At 34.3% G+C, this 26388-nt stretch overlaps 1 protein-coding gene across 1 annotated transcript in view; it reads right to left on the bottom strand.

The window, feature by feature from the left end:
- Positions 1-214: 214 nt before the first annotated feature.
- ZBTB41 (zinc finger and BTB domain containing 41) overlaps positions 215-26388 on the bottom strand; it is a 54421-nt gene continuing 28247 nt past the window's right edge. The window contains exons 6-11 of the mRNA XM_027843429.1: positions 16568-16697; positions 10377-10472; positions 8741-8847; positions 7306-7411; positions 3603-3691; positions 215-1056 (exon numbers count right to left, since the gene is read on the bottom strand). Coding sequence (XP_027699230.1) covers positions 404-1056; positions 3603-3691; positions 7306-7411; positions 8741-8847; positions 10377-10472; positions 16568-16697 — 1181 coding nt within the window. The 3' untranslated portion in view covers positions 215-403. The remainder of the gene's footprint in view (positions 1057-3602; positions 3692-7305; positions 7412-8740; positions 8848-10376; positions 10473-16567; positions 16698-26388) is intronic.

Genomic DNA, 26388 nt, shown 5'->3' with positions numbered 1-26388 from the left:
ATTTACAATCTCTTTAAAGGCTTGTTAAAATGATTTTTTTTAACTTGGAGGCTGAAGGAGAAAAATGAAGAGGAAAGGAAGAATGAGATGAAAATGAAGAACCAATGATGACAAATATATCTAAAAATTCCTGTATGCGAATCTCTAAAAAACTATATCTAAGAAACTATTAAAAATTAAGATCTAAAAGATTTTAAAATATTTAAAAATTATAAGATATACAATTTAAATATTATGCATCAAAATATGTCCACATAATGTTTTCTTTGCTCTTAAACTATACACACAATCTTGGAGGTCAGAGAAAATGCAAACCATAGTAGCCCTATTAATTTAATAGCTATCAGCTACTGCTTGCAATTAGCATATAGCCATTAAAATTTTGTGGAATGTTTAGGTCTCATCACGAGTGCCGCTCATTATTAGCAACATTTTGTACAGCTGTAGTGTTATCAAGACCTAGTAATGTTCCAAGGTAAGACTGATCTCTAGGATCAAGCATCTGTTCAGGTCGAACTGGATGAACTATATTTGTTGGCTGAGGAGTGAGAGTATATTTTTCCAGAAACGCCAAATCTGTTGCTCGTGGATAATCTGTCGGCTGTGTCTGTGTAGAAAGGATGCCCTGGGAAGGTGGTGGAAGTGCGGTGGTATGGCGTACCATATCATTCTGAGTATCTGGCATCTGGACTGGAACCAATGTTACTGGAACACAGACTTCATTAGGTACATTTGGTAACATAGTTTTGGATTCTGATTGATATTTAGACTGGTCCATATATTGTTTAGTTTCTGTTTGGTAACCTTTCCCATCAGGAGCATACTCTATTGGTAAGGATACAAGTTTCTCCTCAGAAGTAGTTAGTGGTTCATCTGGAGATTTTATTCCATGCACGTGGTCAATATGGTACTTTAGTTTGTCCTTCCGTTTAAATGTGGCATTACAATGCTGACAGTTGAAGGGTCGAGCATCAGAATGAATAACCATGTGTTTTGTTAAAGTTTTCTTAATTCTGAAAGACTGATTGCAAATTTGACATTTGTAAGGCTTTTCACCTATGAAGAAAAAGATAATATTAAGTGTAAAATATAAATATATAAAATTTATACCAAATGAGTTTGCACTCTTCTAAATAAATATTGTTTTCAAGTTTTTAATGACAGAACTAACTGTCAAAACAAATTGATATACTTTTTCTCTTATACTTTTATTTCTCCTTCCAACCAGCAGGTCAACAAGAGGCCCTTTCAATAGGAACACTTAATTATCATTGCCTCAAACCCAAAAAATATGTTAAACAGGGAGGATGGCTTAGGCTACTTCTTTTGATTTAAATAATTTATTTATCTCCAGCATCACTGAATCAATCAGAGAACCGGAATGGAATTTCCATTTGTTCTGGAATACGGTTCTTTTACTATTATTTCATTATTTTATTTAAAATGCTGTGAGTTGCTTAATAATTGGATATATCCATAACTAAATAAGAATAACAAAAAAACTGTTTTCTAAGTGATCGATATTTGCATTGTTTGCTATGTGGGACTAGCTGTGGAAAACTGTTCAAAATGAAAATATTTCCAAAAAGGAAGTTTCACAGCATAGTCAGAGGAATGTCTTCCACATCAATGGTGTCAAACTCAAAAAGAAATGGAACTTCCTAGGGCAGCATAATGACTTCAAAAAATGACATATTAACATTATCTATGTTTTGTTATGTTTTTATTTAGTTAAATATTTCCCAATTAAATGTTAATCTGGTCAGGCAACTCACTCTTCCAACTCTTAAAAAGTGTTCAATTTTATAAACATGAAATCAAATATGATGATCTGATTTATGTCTCATACCAGTGATATCAAAGTCAAATAGAATGGGAATGGGATGGACTAAACTGCACATTAAGGATATCTGTGGCCTGCTTACTGGCTTAGAAAACATTTTTGTTTTGTTGTATTTTTATTTATTTTGTCAAATATTTCCCAGTTGCATTTTAATCTGGCTCATGCCACACATGACAGTGCTGCAGGCACTGCCAGGGCAGATGTTTGACACTTCTGTCTATGCGGATTCAACCAAATTATGATGTTTAAAACTGGTGTTCAGTTCTGTCTTGTGTTATTTATAAGCCTATTTTGTGTACCCCTCATAGACATAAAAAATAGCTTGTTAATAGTCTCTAGATAATACTCTTTGTATAATTTTAAGTCACCCCAGATTAAGCTTCTTTGTCCTATATCCTTTTATCCCCAGCATTTAGCACAGTGTTTTGCACATAATAAGTAACTAATAAATAAGCTTTATTTATTCATTTATTCATTCACTCTATATGCCCTCACACGAATTCTCTCCAAGCTCTTTACATCGATGAAGCAAAAGTCCACAAATGGACAAAGTACTCACTATCTCAGTCTAGCTAGCATTGAGAATAATAATAATATCACAACTGCAACATTTTATTAATAACTCTATTTCAGCATGGTAATATTATTAGATCTGCCTTTAAGAAAGACTAAGGTCTATTACATTAGTATCACTTTTCTGCCGTATGTATAATAGTTCTCCCTCCCCGCTTTTTTTATGAAACCCCACTATTTTTCTCCCCTAAATTTAGCAATGGAATTGTTATTATTGTATTGTTTCAGTCATGTCCAATTCTTCATGACCCTATTTGGGGTTTTCTTGGCAAAGATATTGGAGCAGCTTGCTATTCCCTTCTCCAGCTTGTTTTATAAATGAGGAAACTGAGGCAAACAGGGGTTAGTGACTTGTCCAGGGTCACACAGAAAGTAAGTGTCAAAGATCAGTTTTGAACTCAGGGCTTCCTGATTCCAGGGTTGGCGCTTTGCCCACTGCACCACCCAGCTGCCCATAGCAATGGAATAGCTAAGTGCAAATCATAGATTAAAAAAAAAGTATAAATGTTTTATGAAAGGTTTTTAAAATTTAGCAAAAGTCATAAAAAGTAAAGATTAACTAAGGAATACAGTATTTTAAAAAAAGGTCCAACATTATATATTTCAGGAAATGATATCACCCTTAAGTTCAAGAGGAACAGAAAAATAGGAAGTGATCTTTAAAAACTGAAATCAGCATTCTCCCAAAGATACCAACAAAAGCCATGACTGGTTGGCAGTATTACAAAGTACACAACAAAGCATCCTCCAAAGAAGCTAAGACAAAGCCATGCGAACTACTTTGTGCTGCTACTTAAAAAGGAATATAGTAAAAGAAGTAAATAGCTAAAGCACAGGCCTGAAGAATGCCCTTAAAAGTGGTTAAAAAGAAGAATCACAAAAAGACACTTTGAAAAAAGTAACTAAAAATGAAGAAAAGTAGCAACTGACAGAGAAATATACATTGGAGAGAGAATAACCCCACAACCAATTGTCTCTCTGCAAATCCTTTTTATAATACCACTGTGAAAAACTGAAGCTATACGACAAAAAATAAAGACCTTAATATAGGCTCCTCAAGCTAATGACATTACTATAAATACTAAAATCTCAATTGGAATAGGAATTATAACTGAGAAAAGCATGGTTTACGTGATCAGGCTTCATTCTTGATTAAAATACACATAACCTACCCATTAAGTTTTACCTGAATGTGTCCTAAAATGCATTTCCAGACTTGATTTGCCTTTAAAAATTTTCTTACAAACGTCACATTGGTGAAATGTTGCTTTATATCTAAGAAGTAAAAGAAGGTTACATTAAAATTTTTTCCCAGTAAGTGCTTAATAGATTCATATTAAAAATGTAGTAATTTAAAAAGCAATCTTCTGAACGTTCACATTATTAAAAAATAAAAGTTAGGGTGCAGAGGAAGGTAAATCCCTTTAGAGTAGGCCTTCTTCATTTAGATTAGCCCTTTAAAGTAGTACTCTTAGGAAACACCTAAGAAAAGTTCACAGTCATTGAAAAATTTAAATGAAGAACCTATGTACAAAGCACTGCTGCTGGACTGAAGGGATATACAAAGATGAAGAAAAAAACAGTTCTTCCCCTCAAGCACTGACACTTTTCAAAGTCATGTACCTACTTTATATGCCCCTTGAATTAAGTGTTAACTAATACTTATTTTCTTTAAAATTCTCCACCAATTAGTTCATCTTTTCTAATCTAGTTCCATCTCATGGCGTATCATGGCTTATACCAAATGTACTTGTCAGGCTTGAATTCTTCTGGCCCATCTAAATTGAGACCTTCTTCCTCCCATCTTTAAGTTTTTGTTCACATTACCCTATATACATAGAATGACTTCACATTATGCTTTATACACAGAACAACAGCCTCCATCTGCTTCCAACCCAACAATTATTCTTTATATAGAAACCCAAAGCCTATACCTTTAAAAGGCTATTCAATCAACATTTCCTAACAGGTCAACATAATCAGCATTTTTCTTCAAAATATTTTGATGACTAATATATTTATATGGATAGACAGGATACTCCAAAGTCTTAGTGTAGTTTCAAGCTATCAAAGCTGAGAATTGCACTAAGGCTTTTGGGATACCCCATATTTGTGCATATTTACATTTATCTCGATTATACTATATGACATTTGAGAAAATATATGATATGCATACTTTATAATCCACCCAAAAAGAGCCAAGAATTTTATCAGAATGCATCCTCAAAACAAAAAGCCAAGAATTTTATTAGAACTCAAAAATCTGTTCTTTGGCTTCTGTCAAATCTGGATTGTATCATAAAGTCAGTATTAAATCATATTAGAGCCCTCTCAAAAATGAAGTTTTAAATGTCCAATATATTTTTCCACAGAATGATTTATACTCAATTCATCAAACATTAAACAATGCTGTGCAAGGCAATGGCTAGATGACAGAAATACAAAGACAAAATAGATCCCTTTCCTCAAGGAGTTGACAACATTCTCTTGGGGGATAACAACATGTGCACCAAAATAATTGGAGGAGGTGGGGTATGAAGAAAGAGGGATATGTTTCACAGGGAAGGATGGCACCAGAACTGAACGCTAAAGAGAAGGATTCTGAAAAAGAGGCTTGAAGAGGGAATCCTAGTCATGACAAACAGTTTATTAAAATGCAGAGGACACAAAAGGAATGCAGAGATCAGAGAACAGCTGGAAGTCTAGTTTGGCTTAAACACAGAATATGTGATGGGAAGTAAAATAAGATAAGGATCCAAAGAGAAGTTGAAGTGAGATTTGGCTGAGAAATATGTATTTTATCCTAGAGGCAAGAAGAATCCTTGAAGGTTTCAGGGCAGAGAAATGACATAGTCAGAACCTCACCTTAGGAAAACTATTTGACAGTTGTGTGAGGTATGGATTGGAAAAGAGAGAGCATGAAAGCAGGGAGACCAGTTCTTAAGCTCTTACAAGAGTCCAGGCAAGAAGTGATAAGGCCAACCCTGGGAGCAGAAAGAAGGGAAAGGATGCAAAAGATATTATAGAAGCCAAATTAAGGAGTTTTAGAATTAACTGAACTGAAGTCAGGAATGACTCTGGGTGACAGGAGGATGATAGTACCTGATTAACAGTTTAAGATGGATAACTCCATTCCATTTTGGACCTGCTGAGTTTAATGTGATAGTCACAAAAAGAACAATTGCATTGAACTCATAAAGTCTGCAAACACACACACACATATACATACATGCACACATACACAAACATATAGATATAGATGTATACTTATATCTAAATATAGATAAATGTACATATAAAATCTCTTTTGAGCCTCATAACAATCTTGAAACGTAGGTACAAGTATATGATGAGAAAACTGAAGCACAGAATCTCACTGTGTGACTGTGGACAAGTATCAGAGATAGAATATAAACCCAGGCCTTCTGAAGGACAAGTTCAATAATTTGTTTGTTATACTATGGGATATCAAGATGGAGACGCCCATTAGGCATTTGGTGATCACAAGGTCTAGAGTTCAGAAGAAAGGATTGGACACAAAGATGTGGTGACTATTTGCAGAGGGATAATCTGGTAGTCAATGACATAACCAAAAGAGAGAATACAGAACAAAAACAGAGAAGAGCACAGAACTGAGCCTTGGAGGATACCCATTCTTAACAAAGGACAATTAAAACTAATACAACTGACTCTCAGTAGTGAAGAAGATCAGGAAGACCATGAGTAAAGGAAATTAAAAAAAAAAAATACCCAGATGGCACAGTGAACAAAGCATTGGATTTAAAGAGTTAGAAAGGCCTCGGTTCAAATTTTGCCTCAGACACTAGCAGTGTGACAAGTCATTTAATTTCTCTCAGCCTCAGTTTCCTCATTTGTAAAATAATAAGAACATCTATTTAAGAGTTGTAAGAATTAAATAAGATCATATATGTAAACACTTTGCAAACCTTAAAGTGCTATATAAATATTAGTTATTATCTGCATTTTTAGAACTATAAATAAAACAAGCAGAAAAAAAGACTGACAAACTTTACCTTAATTCCTCCCTCTCTTTCCTACCCATTTTTTTTTAAATAAGTTCAATCAAACTGGTCTATTTTCCAACTTATGAACAAGTCGTACAACTCATATCCTCAATGACACTGCTCACACTATTCTCTCTGCCTGGGATACCCTCACTCTTACACCTCCAATTTCTATAACCAATTAGATGCTTCATCACATATTAAAGATCCAAATCACATCACAACTCTTCTCTAATTGTCCTTTGTCTTGCTCTGGTCTTGCCTTTTATTTTCCTTAGTTTTTAATTCTTATAAACTTTTGTTCTGTCCTATATTATAGTCATTTACATTTAATCTCTTCTACTAAGACTGTAAGCTTCTGATGTAACCTATTGATCTTCATTATTTCCCTTAAAGCACTTATATATTGTGTTTTGCACACAGCAGACACTTATGTCTGCTTATTTTAAATTTATTACTAGTAAGCAGTTTTATGAACAAACAACTTAATTTAACAAATATTTATTAAAATGTGCAAGACACTGTGCTAGATTCTGGGGATACAAAGATGAGAAGCAAAATATGCCCTTAAGGGACTTACAATCTCAAAGGGTGGTTGAAACACACGCAAATAACTGTAATATTCAAATGATTAATACATGGGAAAGATCACAGTAGCATGAGAGATATGAGGAAAAATGATCACTTTTAGGTAGGGGGGCAATGAGGGAGAGAAAAACTAGGGTAGACATCATGAAGGATGTGTCACCTGATCTAGGTTTTTAAGAAAGAATAAAATTTTAACTAGATAACTGGTCATTGAATAACCAAAATCGATGACTTATCTAATGTGACCAATGAGAAAAGCTGAAGATTTTTACTTACTTTTGCCACACTTTCTCACCAAGGTGAACACTTTTATAATGAACAGTGAGGTGATCCCTGCGGCCAAAACATTTTCCACATTCTTCACACTGATGAGCTTTTTCACCTTGAAATAAGGAGTCAAACAAAATCATAATTAGAATGCAGTAAACATATCAGTTCTTTCAGAAATAGTTTTTTTTTAAAAAATCACAAAGTTGGTGAGAAAGATGCCAGGAATTAAATAAAGCACCAGAATTTCAGCCACCTTTTATTCTGAGATATATTCCCTTCTACTCCTCACTCAAACTTCTTTCTTCCAAGAATTTATGCTTATTTTCCTGGTTATGGGTCTTCTCCCCACTTGGAGAAGAAGGTGCAGCCTCTTGTTGGAGACTTCAAATATCACCTTTTAAAGTAATGGAGCAAGATAACTGAGATTACTTCAAAACTCAGTTTTCCACCCCCATCGACATTTTTCAAGTTATCAAGAACTACAAAATATAAATTAACACCATAAGAAGAAACTATATTATTTTAAATGGGGACCTGAACATTTTCAGATCTTTGTATTCTAATTTTAAAATGATTTTTCACCCTTGGGGATTTCTTACATTCCCAATGAGCCAAAATACAAATAGAATTAAACTCTAGATATCTTTGCCTTCTTAATATTTTAAGGCCTAATAGTTTTAAAACTCATGCCTGACCCAAATGCACAAGATAGCATTAAGAATTTAGAAATCAAATCCTAGGGCTGCCACTATAAATGCATGAAGAAATCACCAGTTCCTTAGCATCTCTGATAAGTGGTGATAATAACAATAGCAACCTACCTCATGGAAATGTTCTAAGGAATAACTATTGATTATAGCATATTTGACATGTACATTATGTTTATAATAATAATAATCACCTGTTCTACTGTGCTCATAGTTGGCTCTCTCCCATTACTGTACGCACAGAGTTGGCTCTCTTAGCACTTCCTGAACATCAATCTGAGAGGAAAATACGAGAGAAATCCCCAGAGTTTGAAAATTATAAATACAGTGTGAAGATCTGAAATTGATCAGGGTTACTACAAAAGAACCCTTTTCCACAAAGAGGGCTTCAAACACTCACTGTGACATGAAAATCTCAAATGCCTTACCCTCCTCCCCATTTCTCCTAGAACTCAATTATCCCTCCAACATATCAAAGTGTAAAATACAATCTTGGCCTTTCCATCTAAGACATCACCAATTGCAGGTATTCCACTTAAGCCTGTAGAATACATGAAACATCAATGTCCAGAATGTAAATCATCATTTAAAATAACTAAGAGTCCATATTCAAGAAAGCTTCAATAGAAGTTAAATGATAAAAATGAGTCATTATGAATACATAATCACAGTATTATTTTCCTTCTCTTTGCCTAAAAATTTTTTAAAATTCATTATTACAAGATACTGCCTACCTGAATGTATTTTTTTGTGTTTTGTAAGATGGTCATGACGAATAAATGTTTTTCCACATTCATCACATTCATATCTCTTATCATCATGATGGACTCGCAAGTGAAGTCTATATATAAAGATGAATATTGAGAGGAATTTATATTGGTGTGAGAATAAAAAAAATCAATAAGCTCTGAATAATATAAAGTCTTCTCCCAAATACACAGATTATCAGTTTAGTATCTACGATTCATGATATTCTCTCTACTACCACACAATTGAGTTCAAAGTTGCTATCTCTTTCCCTACATGTTCCCCTCCAATATTTCTACACACTTCACCCTGCCCACCAAGCTTTTCAAATGGTTATTCCCTACCACCAGTTCTGGGGATTGCCAGAAGTAGAATTAAATCATGAAAAGATTTGCTTAGGGGTCAGAATGAGTAAACATATGAGCTACGTAGTATATTACATGGCAAATGGTAAAGTAAAAAATTCTGAGGTTATCATTTCTTTTGCATAACATAGAAAATGATCATTCCCCTTCCCTTTAAACCAACTATATGTTTTACTAGTATTTATATTTTTTTAAATAAGTTTTTATGGATATTTTCTATTTTCTATTTTCTACATCATCAGAGTACCCCAGGTATCCCCCTCTCAAGTATTTATCTTTATGATAACCATATTTCACTACATTTCACACAGGTTATTTTATACACATACTTGGAGAGATTACAGAAAATCTGAGAAACTGTATTTAAATTACAAACAAATGCGGTATACAGGGGAAAAAAAGAAACACTAACTCCTATTAGATAAATTGCTAGAATAAATTTTTTGATACTTTTGACATAAAAATAATAAAGTGAATGGATGAAATAACTGAAACTATACCATTTTTATTTTCCTTAAATTGGATGAAATTCAGAGATGATAAAAAGAAAACAATTTTAAAATGATGACTTACAATTCTTACAATAGGATTAGTAAAGCACAGATATGTGTTTATCTTCAAATGTCTTCTAGCTGTTTACAACCATCCCTCACCTCCCCAAAAAATTCCCTCATACAAATGAATTGTAAATATAGTCAGTGATTAGCCTCATGAAAAAGACAGATGGATCTTGATTAAACAAAGCACAATTTTCTGAAATTAGGAGAATGGAGAATATTTCCTAGAATGCAACATTATCTACTAAATAAATACCAAAGACAAGGAAACTCCAACATAGATTTATTAAGTTCACTGTGTATGAAAAAGCTTTATTAATTATGCACCCATACATGTATACATATATGTGTGTATATATCTGTGTTTATCTATATGCACATAAATATAAGTATAATTTACCTAGAATAGCACTTCCAGCATAGTAGATTCTTAATGATGTGAAAATATCTCATAAATTATATTTAAGGATAGCTACAGTATCAACAGCTGCAAATTTATGAAACAGAAGGCTAATCCACCTTCATAAACCTACATACACAACTAGGACACTTATGTCCCATAAAGTGATCAAGAAATGGTTTTTGCTGCAGTTAGCACTCCAACAATAAAATGATATATATACACATACATATACACACATACACAGAGATCGGTGACAATTTCATCTTGCATTATACATAATATGTTGGCTTTACCTTACCTGTATGAGCTTCCATGTCGAAAACTCTGCCCACAAATACTACACAGATGTGGTTTTTCTCCACTATGAATCCTCAGATGTTCTTTTAAGGTAGTTCTATATTCAAAAATAATGCAACATCATTTAATACTATTTAATAATGTTGTTCATAAGAATCTTTGCTTTACTGATTAAAATTTAAATAGGATCTTGACATAAACAGTTTAGGGTTTGTTATAACAGAAAACTGAAGAATCCAATCTAGTAACCAACTATTATAATATTTATGATAAATGTTAACAGTTACAGCACACATAAATATTCTTTACATGCATAAAGATGTACTACAGCAAGATGATATGAGGCAGGTAATAAAATGAATAACCAACCCTCTCTTCTGCCTACCACTGCAAATATTAGTTTTGGCTAGTGGATTGTGGATCCAATTAATTGAAATAACTACTGTTAGACTTGGGAGATTATTGTTGAAGATGTACCAACAAATAGAAATAGTTCTTTAGGTCTTACTTGGTACATCACTGTGTAGACCTTGTACTGTCATCCATCCTTTTTTATTAAGAAAAGATTAAGATAATGATGAAAGAGAAGAGATACTACTCCAGGTTTAACTCAGGAGCAATCAGGTGGTAACTAGGTTACTCAACAATTCTAGAACATTAGCCCTAATTGTATTTTTATATATTTGTGCTTTTTTTCCTTGTTCAACATTCCTATAAATATTACCTGAGTACAGGGATATACTGATAAATGTTTAACAACGGGTTATGAAAACACATGACACACTTTTTTGTTTAATCTGCATCATTAACATTTTCTCCATTGCTTTCTTAAGTACAGACAATCAACAAAACAATAAATCAAGTTCACACTGAATATGTAACAATCTGCACTCCAAAACCTGTATGAGCAGGCTCCAGAACACCCCTGCATCCAGGGATGAAATTCTCTTATGGCAGTGAGGAGAAGTCAGGCAGCATGGCTAGTTTGAACATCTCTCCAAGCCAGAAATTGCCTGAATATCAACTAATGTTAAATTAAATTTTTTTTGGCAGACCTGAGCCTAAAATTGCAGAGTATATTGCAATACTATTATTTTTTCTTCCACGTAAGTCAACAAGCATTTAATAAACATTTTGGTCAAGTGCAAGAGAATCATCACCAGTAATGAACAGTCACTGAGTGATTTTTTCCAGCCAAAGCAACTCACGAAAACCATCCAAGAGATTTGATATACTCTGACAGAGTCCAAATTAACACCAACAAAAAAAAGATGCTTGAAGTACTAAATGAGAGGAATTAGTATCAGCTAAAAACTGCTCTATATTTCAAATGCTGAAGGGATATTTACTCATGTGCTTTAGACCTTTATGTGCAAAGTAGAAAAGCCAACTTGTAAGCAAGAGAAAACAAGGGAGACAAGTTCTGCTGTTGCCTTGTTCACTTTCCAAAGGCATAAAAAGTATAAGTATTCCAATAAGTGAGGAGTGATAGAGATGTAATGACTCCTGGTGGGGGTGGAGGTGGGGAGTGGGTTAGGAGAGGGAGTGTTCAGAATAATTAACAAGAGCCAGGTTATTTGGTCTTTTCTGAAATTACTGTTTGAAATTCCAGAACTACAGTGTACTGATCAGTTTGTTTTAGTATATACAGAGAGTATATTCCTTAATAGGAGGTAGGTAGGTGGCTCAGTGGATAGAGTGCTGGGCCTGGAGACAAGAAGACCCAAGTTCAAATTTGGCCTTAGACATTTACTAGCTGTGTGACCCTGAGCAAAGCACTTAACCTCTGTCTGCCTTCATCCACTGGAGAAGGAAATGGCAAACCACTCCAGTATCCTTGCCATGAAAAAACCCTATGGACCGTATGGTTTAAAAAGACTCAGAAACAACTGAATGACTGAACAACAAAAATATTCATTAATGAAATCAGTTAACACCACCTAACCATTCTTTATTCATAATAAAATTTAAAGAAAGCTTTTCCTTAATCCAAAGCATCAAAGAACCAATTACAGAATCTCGGAGTTTTAAGTGTCCCCATATGTCACCAATTCAACCTGTACTTGAACAGGAGAGTCTTTCATAATATGCTTGACAAGGGTTAATCAACCACTGCTTAAAGACCTTCAGTGAGAGAGAATCCACTCCCGCCCAGGGAGCCCAGTCAACTCTTGGACAGCTCTGTTAGTGAGCGTTTCCTTACTTTAAGGTGAAACCTAACCTCCAAATAATTCCATATATGTATTGTAATGAGACTATCAGAACAAATACAATCCTTCAACATGATACTACTTCAAATCAATGAAGATGTTGATCTTCCTCTCACTACCCCAAAAATGTCCTAAACAAGTATACTGTTTTCCACAATAAACATCTCCAGCTCCTTCAAACAATTTTCAAATAACATTATTTTGAGACCCTTCAACATCATGATCAGACTGTAGGCTTATCAATATCTTTCCTAAAATATGGTACTTCTAATTTAAGGCAATACACTATAGATGTGGACTGACCAGTGTAGATTACAGTACTCTCATAGTCTGACATAACTATATCATTCAGAATAATGTAACCTAATGCTGCAACACCACCTTCAACTTGTACTGAGCTAGAAGTCCACTAAAAGTCCTAGATTTTCATCAAATGATTGATAGTCGACCCCAAATCCTTATAAAGTCCTACTTGAGTTTAAAAAAAAAATCACTCACCCAAATATTTATTCTTATTAAATTCAGTCTTATTAAAATCTGTCCATTGTTTTAACCTGTCAAAATCTTTCTAGATTCTATCCCATGCCCCCATGAGTTGTGTGAAATGAAAATTTTATAATCATACTATCTAGGCCTTTATCCAAGGAATTGTTAAAAACATTAAACAACACAATGACCAAATCATATCACCAAGGGAACTCCACCAGGGACCTTTTTCATGATAACAAATTCATTAATCTTTTGATCCAGCCTTTCAGTGAGCAACTATTTGGTCTTTTAAAGAAACAGCAATTCATCCAGCTTCTACTGACAGTTGGATTCAAACCCAGTAATTTAGATTCATAACAATTCAAAGGAAAGAGAAAAGGAGAGAGAAGACAGAGAGGAGAGAATGGCGGGAATAAAAAGAGGGGAAGCTGAGAAGAGACAGAAAAAGAGAACAAACAAAAATGTAGAGACAAACATTGCAAAAAGAAAAGTATCCAAACACCAAAGTGCCAAAGAAAGAACTATTGTCAGAGAGAAAAAGCAGCACTAAGCATAATTAAAATAGTAAAATAATTCAATAAATTCAATTTACACATTAAGCCAATATAAGTTCTTCTAATCATTATCCACTTCAATAACTCCATTCCTATAGAACATGTGGTCTACACAGAAATAATTTATTAATGGCAATTACCTATTCTGAAAATTCTAAAATTTTTGACTAACAATTTTTTTTTGGTCCAGACCTGCAATTTCACATTGCAGAAAACTCTTCACTGAGGAAGCTCCCTCCACCAACTGCCACTCTATTATCTCTTGGGCAGCTAGGTGGTGCCACAATGCAGAGAGCACTGGGCCTGGAATCAGGAAAACTTAAGTTCAAACATGGCTTGAGATCCTTATTAGTTGTGTGGAACTAGTCACAACCTCTGTTAGCCTCAGTTTCTTCATCTGTAAAATGGGAATAATAATAGCACCTACCTCACAGGGTCATTACAAAGGATCAAATGAGATAACGTTACCTATTATTGTTACTGCCACTAAACTACAGCCTTTTGTCTTTTATAGCTATAGTCAACAGACTTTGTCTTTTCATTGGCCAGAGTTTTTTCTATTATATCAAAGTTTCAATAATACCCAGTCACCACAGTGAATAAGAAAAAAAAAATCAAACTTAATCTTGCTGTAGGGAGTCTAACAATTCAGTTTACAATATCAGTGTTACTACTGATCACACTAAGTATTCAATAAGTAAATGATATTTCCTCTACATGTCATTTAGTCACAAAATTTTAAGGAGTTCTACCCACCCACAAAACTACTTAGGAGATCTAAGGCATGAGTTTCTAGGAAGCCACTTCTGCCACTCCATATTGCAGTCCTGTTACTACTAAGGCAGTGTTAGCTAACTTTTGACAGCTTCCCTAAGACAGGACATAATCTGTAGGGAAAGAGAAATTACACTAGGATTGTAATTTTCTGGAGGACTTTTGGGAAAAACTACTTAAATTATATTCGTATGTTGTCACTCTTTATTTCTGTCAAATAAAGCTTATTCCAACCTACACCTTGTAGAACATATCCAAGAGATCATCGAGCCTTTGTTTAAAGACATTGAAAAAGCACAATGCTTTGCTTATAGTAAGTACTAAATCAATGTTTTTTCCACTTACTCATTAAGGGGAAATCTGCTACCTCCTGAAGCTACAAATTCCATTTTGCAGAGCTCTATCAGTATACTTTTTTCTCTTCCATAAAATCTAAATTTACCTTTGCAATTTCCACATGCTGCTGCTAGCTCTGCCTTCTGCAAATAAACAGAACAAGCTTAGCCCCTCTTCCACCTAATGTTCCCTCCAATAATGAGATAGCTATCATATAACCCATAAGTCTGCTCTCTTCCAGGTTGAATGTTACCAGTTCCTTCAGCCAATGCTCATAGAACATGATATAGGACATTTTTGGGGTAGTGAGAGGAAGATCAACATCTTCATTGATCTGAAGTAGTATCATGTTGAAGGATTGTATTTGTTCTGATAGTCTCATTACAATACATATATGGAATTATTTGGAGGTTAGGTTTCACCTTAAAGTAAGGAAACGCTCACTAACAGAACTCTGAAAAGTAGAGTTAAGACTTGAAGTAACTGTGCCAGCAGATGGTGCTGTTAAAGAAGGCATAACAATACTAGAACGGAGACAGAAAGATGTAACTCACTTCAGGTCACAGAAAAATTGCAAATTAAATACTATTAATGGGTGTTGGACACTTTTTTTTTTCTAGATTTGTTTCCTCACCTGTAAAACGAGCAATAGACTAGGTAATCTCTAAGCTCCCTTCCAACTCTAAAGCTTGGTATATCCTATGACGTCTATGATATCCCTATGACACTTTATCACTGACCTGTAGGATAATAAATATTTATTTTGACTTTCACTTTTGAGTGTTCATTGACTAATAATAATAGAGAAGACACCATGGAACACTTGAAAGAAAACTGACTCTGGAATTAAAGGATCTGGGTTCAAATCCCACCCCTGACACTACCTGTGACTTTGAACAAGTCTCTTAACTTCTGTAGACCTCAGTTTCCTCATCTGTCAAATAACAGGGTTGGCCTATATGACTATATGGCTTCCAGCTGTAGATCTATGAGCTTGTGGTCCTAATAACAAACAGAAAATCTGGTTTTAAAAAAAAAGTCCTGAAATTGCACTTTCATGTGGAATAGTGATTAGATTTGCTTTGCTTGGCCCATAAGGCAGCATGAGGAGTTTAAACTTACTGAGAGGTAGGATTCAGGCTCAAATGAGAAAAATTTTACTAACAATTAGAGCTGTTCCAAAGAGAAATGAAATTAACGCATTTTCAGGCATAAAATGCATAAATCAGTGTGACTCAACCATAGAATTTAAGTTGGAAGGGATCTCCAAAGCTTATTCCAACCTATACCTAAACAAGAATACCCTTGTAGAACATATCCAAGAGATCATCGAGCCTTTGTTTAAAGACATTGAAAAAGCACAATGCTTTGCTTATAGTAAGTACTAAATCAATGTTTTTTCCACTTACTCATTAAGGGGAAATCTGCTACCTCCTGAAGCTACAAATTCCATTTTGCAGAGCTCTATCAGTATATTTTTTTCTCTTCCATAAAATCTAAATTTACCTTTGCAATTTCCACATGCTGCTGCTAGCTCTGCCTTCTGCAAATAAACAGAACAAGCTTAGCCCCTCTTCCACCTGATGTTCCCTCCAATACTGAGATAGCTATCGTATAACCCATAAGTCTGCTCTCTTCCAGGTTGAATGTTACCAGTTCCTTCAGCCAATGCTCATAGAACATGATCTTGACTCTTCACCATTATGCTAGACTTCCTGCAAATGTTCTCCACCTTATTATTACTTGTAATTTTTCCAAACAACCATTAACCGTATTTTTCTGATTATTATAATAACAAATTGAGATGAGGTCTCTAGGTAACACCTCACCTTTCTCTTACTGATTTTCCACATATAAAACAAGTCCATTTTCTCTTTCCACCATGAGTACATTCTATGTGTCGTTTCAAATTTCCAGTGTCATTGAACTGGCGACCACAGATATCACATGGAAATGGACCTAAAATAGAAAGAGAAAGGAAAATTTATTTACTCAAGTTAAATGAAAGAATGCTAAAGTAGTCAGTCGTACCTTTGAGTGTGGGGAGGAAAAAGGTAGGATGGAGAGTGGAATAGATTACACAAAAGGTTTTAAGGCTCATATTAACATAGAAATTAAGTTAATGTTTTCAAAGAATGCTGGTAATTTAAGTCATTGCTCTCACTTTAAGTGAAGAAAATTTAAAAATTTCACTTCTTAGGTTCTACAATTTTTCAATTTTAAAAATATTTAATGGTTACAATTATTTTTGTTGGCAAAATGTCTAGATGACTTGATTTTAAAGTATTTAGATAAATTTCAAGGGTATTATCAATAACCAATTATTATTATGAAGCTACTACATATATGCCAAGTGCTAGGTGCCAGGACTATACTTACAGAAAATGAAAACTTTACATCCTAATTAGAAGCTTATCATGAAGCAACTGTATCCAGAGTATAGGATGTACAGAATAGTATTCTATAATATCAATGTCAATAAAAGGGAGGTATCTAATGGCACGCTGCAGGCAATCGGGGTTAAGTGACTTGCCCAAGGTAGCAATGCATTTATTAAGCACTCAATATGTGCCAAGCATTTTGCTAAGTACTAAATACAAAGAAAGACAAAAATATGAAGTTCCCATCCTCAATGAGCCCACATTCTAATACACAAACAGCTATATATCTACAGGATATAAACAAATTAGATGGTTGGTAATGTCTCAGAAGGAAGGCATAAGTTGGAGTGGAGGTGGGTGAGGTAGGAAGAACACGATGAAGACGACCAGGAAAGCCCTCTTACGAAAGCTGGGACTTGAAAGAAGTCTGGAAAGCCACAGCGCAGAGGCAAAGAGGAAGAGCATTCCATGTATGAGAGATATCCATTGAAAAGATACAGAGAAGGGAGCAAGAGTGGAAGAAATAGCAAGAAGGCAGGTATTGTGGGATCATAAAATACATGGTAGAAAGTGAAGTATAAGACTAGAAATATAAAAATGAGCATGGTTGTTGTGAGGGATTTTTTAAAAATTAATTTTTTTCAATTAAGCATTTATTTTCCCTCTCTTATTTACTTTTTTTTTTAGCTTTTAATGGCTTTTTAAAATAATGTTTTCCCAATTACATGTAAAAACAATTAACATTCTTTTTGTTTTGAGTTCCAAATTCTCTCCTTCCCTCACTCTTTGAGATATACATGTATAATTATACAAAACATATTTCCATATTAGTCATGTTGTAAAAGAAAACACAGACAAAAAAAAAACCACCAAAAAATAAAGTGAAAAATAGTATGCTTCCATCTGCATTCAGACTCTATCAGTTCTTTCTCTGGAGGGTATATAGCATTTTTCATCATAAGTCCTTTGGATTGGTGGATCACTGTATTGCTGAGAACAGTGAAGTCATTCACAGGTGATCATCATACTATGTTGCTATTTCTGTGTATGATGTTCTCCTAGTTCTGCTTACTTCACTTTATATTAGTTCATGTAAGTTTTTCCAGGTTTTTCTGAAAGCTCTGCTCCTTTCTTATTGCACAATAGTATTCCATTACAACCATCCACCACAACTTGGCAGTCATTCCCCAACTGATGGATATCCCTTCAATTTCCAATTCTTTGCCACTACAAAAAGAGCTGCTATAAATAGGTCCTCTTCCCTTTCCTTTTTCTCTCAGACCTAGCTAGATCAGAGTATGCAGTTATAGCCCTCTGTGCATAGCTACAAATAGCTCTCTAGAATGGTTGGATCAGATCACAACTCCACCAACAGTGGACATTAGTGTCCCAATTTTCCCATATCCCCTCCAATATTTACTATTTTCCTTTTCTGTCATTCTCATCTACTTTAAAAACCAAAAGAAAAACAAACAAAAACCTCTTGTAACAAACATGTATAGTCAAGCAAAACAAATTCCTATATTGGTCATGTCCCAAAAAATAAACTTTCCTTTCTGCTAAATCCATTTTGGGATCCCCTTTAAACTTATGGCTTGTTCTGCTTATGATTAATACTCATTTCAACCTGTGTTATTAGAGTGTTGTTGTGAGGATCAAACGAGATATTTGTAAAGTGCTTAGCACAGTGTCTGGCACATATTAAGCACTACATAAATGTTTATTCACTCTCTTCTCTTCCTCTTCTCTCTCCCCTTCCTTTTTCTATTATTATTATTATTATTATTATTTTGGTGAGGCAGGTGGGGTTAAGTGACTTGCCCAGAGCCATACAGATAGCTAGTAAGTGTTATGTGTCTGAGGCTGGATTTGAACTGGTCCTGATTCCAGGACCAGTGCTCTATCCACTGCACCACCTCGCTGCCCATTTTTTCTCTTATTTCCCTTCTGAATAAATGCATTTTTCCACCAAACTGTGCATGTGTGTACGTGTGTATGTTTTCTATGCTCCTTTGCCCAATTCACACAAAACTGAGGTTCAAAAGACACCCACAGATTTCTACTTCCATTCTCCAATTATGTGAAATGTTTCCTCACTCTATTTTTCTGTGGGGTATCTTTTTTTCCTTCTCTTTTCTTTCTTAAGATCATAAAAACAAAACAACTCCTAGGCTCTCCATGTTATTTGACTGTCTCTATGATCCCTAATGACACTTGAGTTCTGAGAGGACACTTTTATCACCACACCCCTCCATTACAATACAAAAAATGCAAACTTCAGCCTTATATAATTCCTTTTTCATTTGTATTTACGTTTTTATGTTTCTACTTACTCCTATAAGTAGCAAGGTTATTTTTGGTTTTAAGTCTAAATCTTTTTCACCTTTTGGAATATCATAGTCTATACCCTCCTCTCTCTTTTGGCGATAGCTGCTGAATCTTGTCTGATACGGACTAGTGAGCTCCTTGACACTCAAACTTAGTTTTTGGTTGCTTGCGGTAGTTTTTTAATTTAGAATCTCTTGATTTTGGTTATGATATTCTTAGAAGTGTTCATTTAGGGGTTTAACTTAGGATGTGATGGGTAGATTCTTTCTATTTTCATTTTTGCCCTCTTGTTCTAATATGTCTAGGCAGTTTTCATATTTCTTAAAATATGATATCCAGGCTCATTTTTTGGTCCTAACTTTTGAGTATTTCAAAAATTCTTAATTTGTTTTCTGGACAGCTAGGTGTCACAGCAGATAGAATTGACAGGCCTGGAGTCAGAAAGAAATGAGTTCAAATCCAGCCTCAGACACTTAATAGCTATGTGACCCTGGGCGAATCACTTACCCTGTTTGTCTTAGTTTCTTCATCTGTTAAATGAGCTGGAGAAGGAAATAGCAAACCACTCCAGTATCTTTGCCAAGAAAATCCCAAACGGGGTCATGAAGGATAGGATATGACTGAAACAACTGAACAATCTATTTTCCACATTAACTGTTTTTGATAAAAATATCTTTTCTTCTTTTTTTGCAAACTTTTCATTTTGTTTTAATATTTCTTCTTGTCCCAAGCTCATTAACTGTTGTTTGGTCCATTCTAATTTTCATGGCATCTGTTACATGGGTTAGATTTTATAATGCTACACTCTCTTTCCAAGTCTTTCCTTTAAAGCACTCATTAATTTTCTAAATCCTTCCTCTAACATTCTCTTTTCATTTTTTATCATTTTTAACTTTAAAAAAACTTTATTTTTTTCTTATAGGAATTATAATTGACCTCTTGGCCAAGTTTTACTTTTCTTTGACCCTTTGTTTCTATGTGTTTGAAGGTATAATCAACTGGATTTATGCCTTGGGCATCTCTGACATCATAATAGCTCTTTATCTTTTTTGTTTTTAACTCATTAACCCAACCTTACTTGCCAGATTAAGACTCTGTGTTAGGGCCAGGCCCTATATATTAATGGTGGAACTGTCTTTTCCTTATATAATCCTAAGGAATTTTATCTGTTACTTTCTCTGGGTACTGAATGTTTTGAGCTCCTTCAAAAATCAGAGAAAGCTCAGACCAGAAAGCTACAAACTGTCAGTGGGTCCTCTGCAGTCTGATCAATTGTATGGTCCCTATACTGCCTTCTTGGGCTTTCCACGCTCTGAATTCTAATTTGAATCTAGATAACATAACTGCAGACTTACTGCTGCATTAAGTTCCAGTCAAGAGTTGCTTGCTCCAGCCCCATCAGCTAGGTGGAAGATTTAACAGATTGAGAATTAAAGAACTGCCTGCTTACCCCTGTTCAAAGTCCACGAGGCTCAATCAGAAATTCACTTTGGTGTAAGAATAACAGTCCTACAATCACAGACTAGGGATTGAATCTGCAAATAGCCCACTTCTGTTCCATGGTTCCTGTCCTGCTAATTTGCCTATGAGGTGAATTTGTGATCTTGCGCTAGAAAGATCACTCATTGTAATTTCTTCTTAGATTTTTTAATCACTTCTTGGTCTGATGCTCTTCTAAAATCTTTTGCTGAAAAAGCTATAAGGGAAGCCAGGCTATATGGCTTCCTCCTACTCCATTATCTTTTTGTGGTCTCTGGGAAGGGCTTTAAATGTCAAAGGATTTTATATTTGATCCTAGAAGTAATAAGTAGCTACTGGAGTTTGCTGATTCAGGGATAGGATGACACACAGTCAGACCTGAACTTTAGGAAAATCACTTTGGTAGCTGAGTATGGGACAGATTAAATTGGGTAGAAATTTGAGGCAGGGATATCAACCAAAAAGCTACTGCAATAGTCCAAGACTGAAATGAGAGCCTGTACTAAGGCAGTAGCTGTTTAAGCAAGGATTCATTCATGTAATGTCTTGCACCTATCCTTTAAAAAAAAAAAATCAACTGACCAAATACAGGACAGTGAAGATTAGGCTTGACCACTGATCATCAGAGAAAAGGGAACACATATAAAGATTTTGTAAATGTACAAATGGTAAGACTTGTTAACATAATGGTTCTGTGAAATTAGTGTGATAGAGAAGTCAAGGATGACAACTAGGTTGTGAGCTTAGCTGATGGGAGTCCTCAATGGTAAAAAAGAAGTTAGGAAGAGGAGGTTTTCAGGGAAAGCTGATGAATTCTGTTCTGAACAGGCTGAGTTTGAATTATCTACAGGATATCAAGTCTGAGATGTCTAAGAGGCAGTTGGAGATACAAGACTGGAGGTCAGGACAGATAAATAGATCTGAAAATCATCTGCAGCCCAAAAACAGAGAGGAAAAGACTGAAGATTAGAGACTAGGGATGACAGATGGAACAATCTGCAGAATGACTTCAGTGAAGGCAAGCTTATCAAATCTGAGGATGCCAGAAAACAGAATGACATAATCAAGATATAAAGGGCCAGAATGATGATCTAGAAAAATTAAGCTCAACAAAGATTCATTCACATAATGTCTTGTATTTAGCCTTAAAAAAAAAAAAAAAAAAAAAAAAGGATAGTGAAGATCAGGCTTGACTACACATGATGTAAAACAGCCTAAAGTTTCCATGAAGACAGCTAGTAAATAAATTTTGTATCATTCCCTCCACCTAGCATAGGAGTCTATATACAGTAGGTGCTCTATAAGTAGTTAGTGAATTTTTTATTTAAAAAGTCTAATAAGTTACACAGATGACAAACTCAATCTCACCAATTTAAAAGTTGATTTATTCTTAGGCTGAATAACATAATGTTAAAAATAAAGTAAGCAGTTCTACCACACTTATGTACTGATCAAGGTACATCTAGAGCACTATATGCTGGGCTCTGACAAGCACATTTTTTATATTTTCAAAGATGATAAAACTAAAAAGTTTCAAGAATAGGATGATCAAAATGGTTTTTGAAAGAATAGAATGATCAAAATGGTTTTTGAAAGTCTGCCATAGGGGCAGCTAGGTGGCGCAGTGGTTAGAGCACCAGCCATGGAATCAGGAGGACCTGAGTTCAAATTTGGCCTCAGACACTTGCCACTTACTAGCTGTGTGACTGTGGGCAAGTCACTTAATCCCATTGCCTAGCAAAAAAATAAAAAAACAAAAAACAGATCTGATGTGATGTCAATTTAAGTTATAATTAGTACTGGTAATGTTAAGCCTATAAAAGAAAATATTTGTAAGGTAACATAGGAAAAATACTAAGTAACAGCATTAAAATTCCTGAGAATTGGGATTATACTTCTGTGTAGCTGCACAAGATAGAATTAGGCCCAACAACAGTAAGCTAAAAGAAACTAGGTTTAAACTTCATGGAATAAACTTTCTAATAACAGACTGCTCAGAAATGAAACTGAGAGCTCTCATTCTACAATCTAGCAAGAAGATGGAGTAATAGGTCATTAAACAGTTTACTCTTTTATACACCTCTCTGGAAATAACTAGATGGCACAGTAGATGCAGTGCTAGGCCGGCCTGCAGTCAGGAAGACCTGAGTTTAAATCTGGTCTCAGATACTTCCTGAGTGACACTTGGCAAGTCACTTAGCCGCTGGCTGCTTCAGCTTCCTGAACTATGAAAGAGGAGCACTGGCCTTTCAGGGTTCTTATGAAAATCAAGTGAGATGGGGCAGCTAAGTGGCACAGTGGATAGAGCTCCGGCCTTAGAGTCAAGAGGACCTGAGTTCAAATCTGGCTTCAGACACTTGACACTTACTAGCTGTGGGACCCTGAGCAAGTCACTTCACCCTGACTGCCTCATCAAAAAAAGAAAAAAAAATCAAGTGAGATAATATTTATAAAGCACTTAGCATAGTGTCTGGCACATAAAAGATGCCTAATAAATAACTGTTTCCTTCCTTCCTCTCCGAAAACAGAAATAGCCAACACAGAAAAAAATAATGTTACTTCCCAAAAAAGTTGTTTTGCAGAGAAGGAAAAGGAATTGTTACTGAAATAAATAAGAGAAAAGTTCTAACTTTTAAAAAAATAATAAATAATAAATATAATGATAATTTATTATTACATATTTTATATATTATATATAATTATTCTATTATTAGTCTATTATATATTCTATTATGCTATATATTATATTTATATATTATATTGCCTATTATATATTATTATATTATATATTACATATTATTGTATTATATATTATATTATATATTACATTATATATTATATCATATATCATATTATATATAATAATATAATAAATAAATAATAAAATAAAAATAAATAAAATAATAAATAATAAAATACGAAACAAAATAAGAGAAAAGTTCTAACTTTTAATAAAATAATAATTTATTTATTAGAGATAAATAAGTAATTTAGAGATAAACAAATTAGAGATAAATAAATAAATTAGAGATAAATAAATAAATAAATTAGAGATAAATAAATTTATTTATAAGAGAAAAGTTCTAACTTTTAACAAAATAATAAAATAAATAATTTTAATAAAATAAAAAAATTTTAATAAAATAAACAAATGAATTTATAGATTTTAAGAAATCAAGGATAAGTTACCAAGAAGAAAAAATAAAATATTAACACAAACAGTGGCCCCTAAATGAAATAGGAACTATTGAAAGACATATCAATGTGGATAATAGAGATAATGAAGGAAAATTTTTTTTAAACATCTAAAGAATGAGCAAGACTATGACAATGAAATTCATTATCTGAAAATGTCCAAGGAGAACATTTAAAACACTACATTTATTGAGAAATAAAATTGTTTTGCAATGGCTGAACAATCAAAGGAATTAACACAATGAGCTTAAATAAACACAACTAGAAGAATGCTTGGAAGCTTTAGAAGAGAATGCAACAGATCCAATAGAGGTCAGCACTAAGAGAGACACTCAAAAGTAAACTAGATCCCTCACATCTGTGTGAAAATACAGTGTTTAAGCACTCTATTTCAAAAAACAGTATGATAAAATTCCTAGAAATATTAAAATCAAGGGACAATTTACATAATCAGAAGAATCCACACAGGATGCCAAAAGGGAAGAACTTCAACTTAACTTCCCTCAGGCACATACATAATCATTAAACGTCAGGACTACAAGTGAAAGGTAATTTAAAAGCAATGAAAGAAAAAAAAATATCAGATCAAAAAACACCACTCCAAATTGCACAGTATTTTTACCCATGGCAAAATAAAAGTGTGGTACTCAAAGAGCCAAAAAACCTGGTTTCAAACCCTGCCTATTGGTCGCCTATGTGACACTGAGTAAGTCACTTAACCTCTGGACCTCAGCTTCCTCATCTAAAAAATAAGAGCTAACTTCACACCTATCAGACTGGCTAACATGACAAAACAGGAAAATGATAAATGTTGGAGATGTGGGAAAATTGGAACATTAATGCATTGTTGGTGGAATTGTGAACTGATCCAACCATTTTGGAGAGCAATTTGGAACTATGCCCAAAGGACTACAAAAATGTGCATACCCTTTGACCCAGCAATAGCATTTCTAGGGCTGTAGCCCAAAGAGATCATAAAAGTAGGAAAAGGACCCACATGTACAAAAAAATTTATAGCAGTTCTTTCTGTGGTAGCAAAAAAATTGGAATTTGAGGGGATGCCCATCAATTGGGGAATGGCTGAACAAGTCGTGGTATATGAATGTAATGGAATACTATTGAGCTCTAAGAAATGATGAGCAAGCAGACTTCAGAAAAACCTAGAAAACACTTGTATAGACTGATGCTGACTGAAGTGAGCAAAACCAGAAGAACGTTGTACACATTAAGAGCCACCTGTTGTGCAATGACTAACTTTGACAAACTTAGCTCTTCTCAACAATGCAAGGATCTAAGGCATCTCCAAAAGTCTCATGATGGAAAATGCTATCCATACTCAGAGAAAGAACTATAGAGTTTGAACGCAGATCGAAGCATACTATTTGCTCTTTTTTTTCTTTTGTTTTGTTTCTTCTTTCTTGTGGTTCCTCTTATTGGTTCTAATTCTTTTTTACAACATGAGAAATGTGAAAATATGTTTAATAGGAATGTATATGTACAGCCTATATCAGATTGCACATCATTTTGTGGAAAGAGGTAGGAAGGGAGGGGGAGAAAATTTAAAACTTAAAAGCTTATGGAAGTGAATGCTGAAAACTAAAAATTAATTTAAAAAAATAAGGTCTAAATGAGCTCTTAGATCTATTCCAACTCTAACTTGAGTTAGTCTGCTTGTTTTGAGACTTTAAAATTTTCATTTACTTAGCTCAAGACTATAAAACAGATATTTGTTTCATTAAAATTATTTTTGCCAGTGATAAGAAAAATCAAAATGCATAAGCCTTTCCCCAATTACTGTCAGTCAACTAGCATTTATTTTTATTTTATTTTTATTTTTAATATGTGTTTTTAAAACTCTGGGTTACTAATTTTCTCCCTTCCTCCCTCCCCACCCACCCTCATTGAAAAGGCAAGCATCTCAATACAGGTCATAGATGTATAGTCATGCAAAACACTTCCATAGTAGTCCTGCTGTGAAAAACTAAGTATTTTTCCCTTCATTCTATCCTACCCCCCATTTATTCTATTTTCTCTTTTGACCCTGTCCCTCCTCAGAAGTGTTTGCTTTTGATTAACCCCTCCCTCAATCTGCCCTCCCCTCTGTCATGTCCCTGCTCTCTTGTCCCCATCCCCCCTTATTTTCCTGTAGGATAAGATAGATTTCCACACCCCATTGTGTATGTTATTCCCTCCTTAAGCCAAATCCTATGAGAATAAGATTCATTCATTTCCTCTCACCTTCCCCCACTTCCCCTCCACTGTAAAAA

Source organism: Vombatus ursinus, unplaced genomic scaffold (assembly GCF_900497805.2).
Source record: "Vombatus ursinus unplaced genomic scaffold, bare-nosed wombat genome assembly UNPS02014909.1, whole genome shotgun sequence".
In the NCBI taxonomy this organism is placed as follows: domain Eukaryota; kingdom Metazoa; phylum Chordata; class Mammalia; order Diprotodontia; family Vombatidae; genus Vombatus; species Vombatus ursinus.
Note: the sequence above shows the minus strand (reverse complement) of the source record. Positions and strands in the feature narration are given on the sequence as shown.